General features: G+C 36.7%; 1 protein-coding gene across 1 annotated transcript; it reads left to right on the plus strand.

Annotated features, from left to right (window-relative positions):
• The first annotated feature begins 5,415 nt into the window (after positions 1-5,415).
• On the plus strand, positions 5,416-6,349 carry LOC132069509 (non-specific lipid-transfer protein-like). Its single transcript, XM_059462849.1, has 2 exons — positions 5,416-5,846; positions 6,079-6,349. The coding sequence occupies exons 1-2, from the start codon at positions 5,440-5,442 to the stop codon at positions 6,083-6,085; spliced, it is 414 nt and encodes a 137-aa protein (XP_059318832.1). The 5' UTR covers positions 5,416-5,439; the 3' UTR covers positions 6,086-6,349.
• Positions 6,350-8,625: the final 2,276 nt, after the last annotated feature.

Consider the following 8,625-nt stretch of genomic DNA (forward strand, 5'->3'; position numbering starts at 1 on the left):
CCGGGGTTCACACCTTATGTCACCCCGATAAAGCAGTTGTTTTGAGCTTTGCATGCATTACGATGAGTACATGATGATGATATTACACCGCGCTTATATGGCAAAAGGCATAATCGCCAAGGCGGCAACGATACACCATGTCTGGGGACGGGTACAAGTGCGTTAATCGCTACCAAGCAAGATGAGACGGTACCCCCGAACGCCGGAAATTGGACACCGGCCAACGATTATCACACGCACCTATATGGCTCCAGCAAATTTATACATATATGCATACATGATATGATGATGATTATAAAGTAAGCTGCCAAAGATGCATTATTTCTTTATAATCGCGCCATGTGTTGCTCCTTATTTGATGCTTCCTTATTTCCCTGACGCATTATTATTGTTTATGCCTTACATACTCAGTACAATATTCGTATTAACGTCCGTTTTCTTTGGACGCTGTGTTCATCCTCACAGGTAGATAGGGAGGTGATCCAGACTCGTAGGAGCTATTAGCTGATTGAGGGCACTCTATTGTTTCGGAGGTGCTATTGATTTATTCTTTTGGTATATATACGTTTTAGTCATACGGGGTCCTGTCCCGTCCCTATGTCTAGCACTCTAGTAGAGGCTCGTAGATGCGTATGTGTAGGTAGTATGGTCTCACCGTTTCTCATCGTACGTATATATTATTTTGATAGCCGAAGGGCTTATGTATATAAGGTAAATCATATTTCAAATGAAAATAGTTTTTCTTTGATTATGAGCATAAGAAATATGAATGAACGCAAGATGAGTAATATAATGAGTGGTGCTCGGTGGTTAGCCCTGGGTACCCGTCATGGCCCTAGTCGGGTCATGATATATGTTATCTCCTGATAAAGAGTGATGACTAGGTTCTTCAATTGTTTAGGATATGATTGTCCCTTCTTATATACCTTCAAGCGAGAACCTTTTGAACTTGATTGAGTTTTTTGTATGCAACTCAAAGACTTAGCGCAAAGGTAGTGGTATTTAGCCTTTGGATACAACAGAGATTTGCTTGACTCTTCAGAGATTTTGACATCGTCTTTCCTAAACTTTATGCAAATCCGTGATTGCTGTGTGTTAATACAACATGGTAAGGTGATTGCCTATGCTTCAAGACAGTTACGGAAACATGAGAAAAACTATCCGACCCATGATCTTAATCGTCGTGCCGATTCACGCATCAAGATGTGGAGACATTATTTGTATGGAATTCACGTTGATATTTATACAGTTCATAAGAGCCTCCAGTATATTTTCGAGCAGAAGGAATTGAATTTATGGCAACGGCAGAAGGGACGAGACGACCGCGCACACCGAGGCGGGACCCCGCCCCATCCCAAAGTCCAACTACTAGCTTTTTAACTGCAACAACTTAAACGTTCGCTATTGGAGCTGGAATTACCGCGGGTTCCAGCACTGGAGTAGGGAGCCTTTTGATGGTTTATAAGATTGCAAACACAAAGGATGATTTTCCTTATTTGTCATCCCTTTGTTCAGAACTTTTGTCCACGAGGTGGACATCCCTCTCTTTTCTCCTCTCGAGTCATCTTTATGAGGATCTTTTGATATCCAAAGCTCTTGCCTTGAGAAATGAGGAACCTTATTAAGCTGAAGTGATACCTTAGAAACCTCAAAGTTCTATATAATGGCGACCAGTTCTTTGCATTCCTTTGGTCATCGGACTGTACCTACTTCATTGGCTATTCTTAGTTGAGTTATCATCTCGACCTTACGCTCTGTTCTCCTCTGCTTTTGTGATCTCCGTTCTTTTTTAGAGGACAGCTCATAGCAAATCTCCAGGAACAGAGTACCGAACACACATTCATTAAGCACAAGCCTAATGAAAATACAACCTATCATCAGCAAGAGTTACCATTCTCTTGTCTTCAGCACACCACTTGTTGTAATTTGCTATTGATATCATGTGGACTTGATCCTCCAGACTTTGTATCCTGCTCATTTACATCATTGATAGGAACCAAGTATACATTTGCTGACAGGATAAGATTGCCTATGTTGAACTCCCCGTAGCTAACCCCGCTTAGTGCACTTGCAGTTTGACCGTTCAAAGATGGTATGCACATTCAAATCCATAAGAGAGTGTCTTGCCGAATTTTGCTCACATAAAGAGTGCATTATCTTTTCATGTTATCACTCGACATACTCCCACCTTTCAAGGCCTTGAGTGAGCTAAGGTTAACTATTTCTTCAATTTTGCGCTCACAGCAGTCACATTTACCAACCCCTTGTTGACTGCTCCTTTCTCACTCCAACCCTCTCATCCAATTACCTATAGAACTTAGGAACCCAAACTAGCTTTGTCCCAATTAATGATAGAATGGATAAGCTTGATGTCTCTTTGCACATGCAGGTAATAAGCTCTTCTTTGTTCGAGGACCAAGTCCCAGTCATCTTAGTTTCCTTTCAACATCCTCTTTGTTTCTTCGTGGTAACTGAGCTTTTTATTTACTTAGGTCCTCAAAATGACTAGCATAATCATAATGAGTCCAAGGCCAGTCTTTAGATCCAGAGATACATTTTTCTTCCTTATCATTCTCGTCTTCTGATCTTGCTATAAGAGCAAAGGCAGAGTTATATCCTGAAGCTTCATTATCAGTATTTATCATGAATATCTTCCTTCCATCCCTGCCATCTTCAGATTCATCTGAGAAGTCTTCCGAAGCAACTAGAGCTTTCTCGACCAAGGTGTCAGCTTTTGAGCTGAACTTGTCCTCAGGTACCTAGTACTTCTCTTTTTCTTCCTCGACATTTTTGCTGCTTCTTCCTAACTTTGACAAGCCTTCAGTGATGTGTATCATTTCAAACTCATCTCCACTTGAGTCACTTTTCTCTTCTGATCTGACACATTTCTTCTTCTTTTTCTTCTTCTTCTTCTGCTTCCTTCTTTGCTTCTTGTTTTCTTCATTTTTCCTTTTTAGCTCATAAATCTTGAGGTCATTGATTAGTTCATCGAGTGTCAGTTCTTCCAAATCCATGGATTCAAGGATAGTACTAGCTTTTACTTCCTATGAAATTGGGAGCACCCACAATGTACTTGAACTAAGAGATGTCTCAAGTACTTTACCAAGGGAATGAAGTTCTTCAATGATGGAAGTGAATCTAGTGTACATATCACGAACATACTCACTTTCCTTCATTTTGAAGAAATCATACTTTGTGGTAAGCGTCTCGATTCTGAGTTGCTTTACTCTACAAGATCCTTTATAGGTATTCTTGAGAGCATCCCAGATTTCCTTTGCCGTTTTGCAAGACGCAATAAGATTATACTCTCCTGACCTAAGACTGCGAATAAGAATTTCCTCAGCCTTGAGATCCTTTTGTATGACTTCTTTGTCAGTATCACTGAGTTCCTTATCTTCTTTTGGATCTGATTTTTCTTCAAACTCACAATCTTTGGCAGAAGCATGAGGGCCATCACAAATAATGTACCACAACTCAGGGTCCTTGGTCAAAATAAAATCCCGCATTTTTGCCGTCCACCATTCATAGAATTCTCCATTGAACCTTGGTGGTCTTGTGAAAGATTCTCCTTTCTTCATGTTTGGTGAACTAGCCATGGCGTTTCTAGGTATTACCTTTTTAGAAAGAACCTGCTTTGATACCAATTAATAGAACCTAAGGGTTCACACTTTAATAGTTCACAACCTAAGAGTTGACTGGAATAGTTTAAGGGACCTGGTCCCTAAACTGTTTTCACTGATAGTTGCAAGAAGTAAATAAGGTAAGATGTTTACGTGGAAAACTCCTTGCTCAAGGGATTAAAAATCACGACCTACCTCAGTAGGATTTCTAACTTCACTAAACTGACCAATGTTTAGATTAAACCTATTGCAACCCAGGAATTAAAACTCGTAATCCCTCACCCTTACAATAACCCTATTGTAAGCAACTCTTGACTACCTCTAGCCAAGCAACCTAATACACCTTGCTTATCTCTAGACAAGTGTACCACTCAAAAGCTTAAGTAGGTAAACAGCCTACAAACAACTTCTAAGAATTCAAACTAATACACTTAGACTAACTCTAGCCTAGTGTACCACTCAAAAGCTTGTGAAGATAAACTTCCTACAAGTAGCCTTTGAGAATTCAACCACATATAAACAACTTCTTAAGAAAGAAGAGTGGGTTTACAATTTATAGAACAAAGGAATAAATACTCAACAACCTAAGGACTTGAAGCATCTTCTGCCTGTGTGATCCGTCCTTTGGCTTGTTGAGGCTTTGTTCTTGAGAGCACCTTGAGAGGGGTAACGTTCCACTTGAGAGAAATATAATTTTCGATTTGCAAGTGCTTCCAGGTTAAACAATGCCAACATGTTGTATATATAAGGGGCCAAGTGAGGAACATGAGAAGCATGCGACTACTGATAAAAGACCTTTCATCTTTTCACATTGGTTACAAGTTTGACCTCCAAAGATGTTGAACTTGTGCTACGCAAGTTCTTCGCTAGTCGTAGCAAGGCACACAAACTTTTCCAACTGTCATGTTTCGTAAAGTGCCTAGAAGACCTGATCAAGGACCTGGTCCTTGGTGTGTTTGTCAAATCATAAAAACTACAACATATCATAACTCATCACTAGGTAAGCTAGTCATATAGTTTGCTAGTTTAACATAAAGTTTACCTTGCTTACTTTTTTAATTGCTCATAGCATACTAAAAGAAGCCTGAACTTCTTCTTTTTTTTTTTTTTTAAGCTAGTCATATAGTTTGCTAGCTTAGCATAAAGTTTAGCTTGCTTATTTTTTTAATTGCTCATAGCATACTAAAAGAAGGTTGAACCTTCTTTTTTTTTTCTTTTTTTTCTTTTTGCGCTGAACTGGCTGAATCTTTAACTCAAGTAAATTTCGTATCCTTAAACAAAATGTTTGAAAAACAACAATAAAAATCCTCTCTCATGAATGAAATTATGTGAAACATACCAAGAAAGGAAGAGGACAAACAAGCTTCACATAAGATATGTAGTATAGTAGTATATGACATGATAAGTAAAAGATAATGTTACACTATTAAGTCTTCTAAAAGTAACTTCAGCAAGTAATTGTCCGCAATAAGAAATAAATAATTCTAAGACCAATACAAATAGATACTATAACGAATTAAAATGTACAGATAGTATAAAATTCTTTCCGTTAAATCCTAAACTAAATTAGGGTTGTCAAATATGTACATGTTTCAACTCTGAAAAAGAATCCCACCAAAACACACCCCCCCCCCCCCCAACCCCACCCACACACACAAAAATGGTAATCATGATCACTAGAAATGTTGAATGCAACTTGAACCGATTGACATTAATGGAAGAGTCCATACATTATATTACCGCCCCCTCGCGCCCAAACCCACCCCCCCCCCCCCCCCCAAAAAAAAATGAGAGCACTTGAACACCATCTATATATCCAATGAGCAACAAAGCAAAAAACTTCATTGCACTTACAATAAATCAATATATGAAGATGAAAGAAGCAATGTTATGTTCACTAATTGTTCTAGGATTTGTAGGATTTGTGACTATGGAAAATACTATCCCTTTGAAGTCACTTATTTGCTATCAAGCCCAAGATTTATTATCACCATGCCAACCATTTTTGTTGGGTTGTTGTGATAATATTACAGCAGAGTGTTGTCAAGGTTCTCAAATTTTGGCTAGTCTTGTGAAAAACAGTACAATTGATGATATTAGAGATTTATGCAAGTGTCTTCAGAAAACTGGGAATTTTTTTAGTATTAATGTTAAAAAGGGAAGAAAACTTTTCAAGGTTTGTAAGATCAAGAGAGTTCCTATTGGTCCAAAAGTGGATTGTGACAGGTAAGAAATTTATCCTTATCTTATTTCAAGATTAAAAATCCCACATTTTTTTGAGTCACCTGATATAATAAAAAAAAACTGACAGTGTATATAAGTTAAACTCATAAAATTAATTTTAGCAAAGTGGGTATCAATTTTGAAAAGAAATTGTAGGTCTTTGAGACAATTTAACTCTTATATAGTCTCTGTGTTAAGTTTCTAATTAGTTTCTGTAATTCTTTTGGGCATGCAGTATTTGACAATATGGACTCGCAAAGAAGCCTCTCACAAATTGAGATTTGAGAAGAAAGTTAATTAAGTTCTACTGTTACTTATATGTCAAATGTATTATATTAATTACGTAAACATATTTCCTTCCTACTCTTGCTTTAGCTTAAGTTTTGTATCTTAATTGACGTGTGGGTTAAGACTTGACGACTCTATTATCAGTGCTATTATATATGAAATGTAACATATTAAACAATATTTGTATGTACTAATAAATTGCTATAGATGGATCATTATTAAGTGGTACTAGTAGTATTTATTTTAAGCTGTACGTAACTAATAATATGTTCCTTCACGCACGGCCTCAAGTCGGCTAAAAAGTTTCACACTTTAAATAACAGATGTTTTTGGGTAAAACATGCGCCTTCATGTGCTGAGCAAACTTGATTTTTTTTCTTCTTTTGATGTGAAAATATTTGATTAATGAGTGCTTGTGAAGTTCAAACTTATTATTTTTGTCTCCTCCGATACTTATTAGAAGGGTTCTCCTATGGCTCACCAAGACTTTAATTGATATAATTACTTTTACTTGTTCTTATTTATGAATCCAATTCCATTCATGTATCCCTTTCCAACATAGTAAAATTTATCCTTAGTCGGTTTTTATATTATTTTTACTAATTTATCATGGTTGAGTAATAAATTAAGGTAAGAATATGTATTAATTAATAATGCTTAGTAATAAAAATGCATATGAAAATATGTATCTTGTATTTGTTGAATTGGTGTAAACACCGAATACTTCAAATACATATAGTATCAAACTTTGAATTGTTGTTGACATATAAATTTTAAATTTCCAGGACAAAAGGGATTGTCCATACTATAATAACCTCCTGAAACAATTATTTCCTAAAATTATATGATAACGTAAAAATAATACTTTCAGATTCTGAAGACCATTATTTTATCACTTGTCTCATAATCTAGAAATGAGAAAGTTTAAGCGATCAAATGGCTAAATAGAATCCAACGATATTGGGATTAGAACTCTTCGTTTAATTTCCTTTTTCTAACTTTCCTAGAATTCCACACATGAATTAGGATTACAAAACACACTATATATACGTAAGAGTGCAAATCTCTCTATTTGGAATACAATACAGAATTTAAGTCATTGCCTGGAGTTCCTTTGCAATATTTGAAACGTTAGAAGAGAAGATTTGTCAAAAAGGCCACTTCTAAGTTTTAATTGGCACTGTGGCCACTCATTTTTTTTTTCCAATTATTTTTCGGTATTAAAGTTTAGAAAAATGAAAATGGGGCCCTTTTATAATTTTAAAAACATTGAAAGTTTTAAGTTATACACTTAAATCCAATTGACTTCTAGTAAAATACACAAACACCCTTTCTCTGTCATCCGTCCCTTTCTCTTCTTTATTTCTCTTTCTAGCTTGGAACCCTCAAACTTCCACCTCTCCTCAAGCTCCAACACGCCTTGATCGTCGTAAACAGGTAATTTCTTTAGCTCTGCAACTCCGTCGGAGCATTTGGAGCTCCATATTGCCCTTGAATTTTTTTATTTTTTCCGATCTTGATAAAAAACTAGGTTCATAAAGATTTGTTTTTTTTCAAAACCTTTGTTGATGTGCCTGTTTTTTCGTCAAAATGTGTATTATTTATGCTTATTTTCCTTGTTTCGATCTTTGTTTTTCTGTTTTTGCTTTTTGAAATTATACATGGTCTATTAATAGACTTTTGGTCGATTATTGTTATATCGTGGTTGATCAACGTTTCTATTGTTTGTATATAGATCGTATAAATGCCTAGGTGTAGAGGCAGAGGAGGGAAAATACTCCCCCGTTCTTGTGCTATGGTTGAAACTTGTTCTAATGCGAATCGTAAGGATAAAATAGAAGAGGTGAAGAACTTAGCCGAGATAGAAAAAGAAGTGCAGAAGTGCAGAAGCTGAGAGTGCGTCCCACTCAGAGCCCATTGATGAGTGTAGTGTTGATGGAAATAGGTGATAAGAGAGTTAAGAGTGTATCCGGGATGGTTCAAAACACTTTAGTGCTTTGAAGATGTTGATCCTTTGTCCTTGCCATATCGTGCAAAGACAATTAACGCCAAGAGTATGGCTTGATCAATTGGCTGGATGATTATGAAACTTTTGGCAAAGAAAAGTTTACATAGAGCAAAGCCGTAGTTGTTAGTTGAATTTAACAATGTTTTGAGAGGTCAAAAACTAAGGAAAATGTGAAAGCGTTCCTGTTTTGGTCACTTTAGAAAGCTGTCAAAATTCTTCATCAATTTCAACGGACGAATGATCCACTATATGCTTCTTCGTCATGTGGTCCAGAAAAAGAAGCGTGAAATGTGGTTCCTCGTGAACAACAAGCCTGCGTGTTTTGGCTTGAAGGAGTTTGTGTTGATCACCGGTTTAAATTGTGGATCCTATCCCTCTCAATCTAGAGAGGACAGGGTAATTAAGAAAGGCGTAGAATTCTACGCAAAGGTTACTCGAAAGAAGAAGATTACCTCAGACAAGCTATCATTTCTATGATAAGAGGGC

The sequence above is a fragment of the Lycium ferocissimum genome, chromosome 1 (assembly GCF_029784015.1).
Source record: "Lycium ferocissimum isolate CSIRO_LF1 chromosome 1, AGI_CSIRO_Lferr_CH_V1, whole genome shotgun sequence".
Taxonomy (NCBI): Eukaryota; Viridiplantae; Streptophyta; class Magnoliopsida; order Solanales; family Solanaceae; genus Lycium; species Lycium ferocissimum.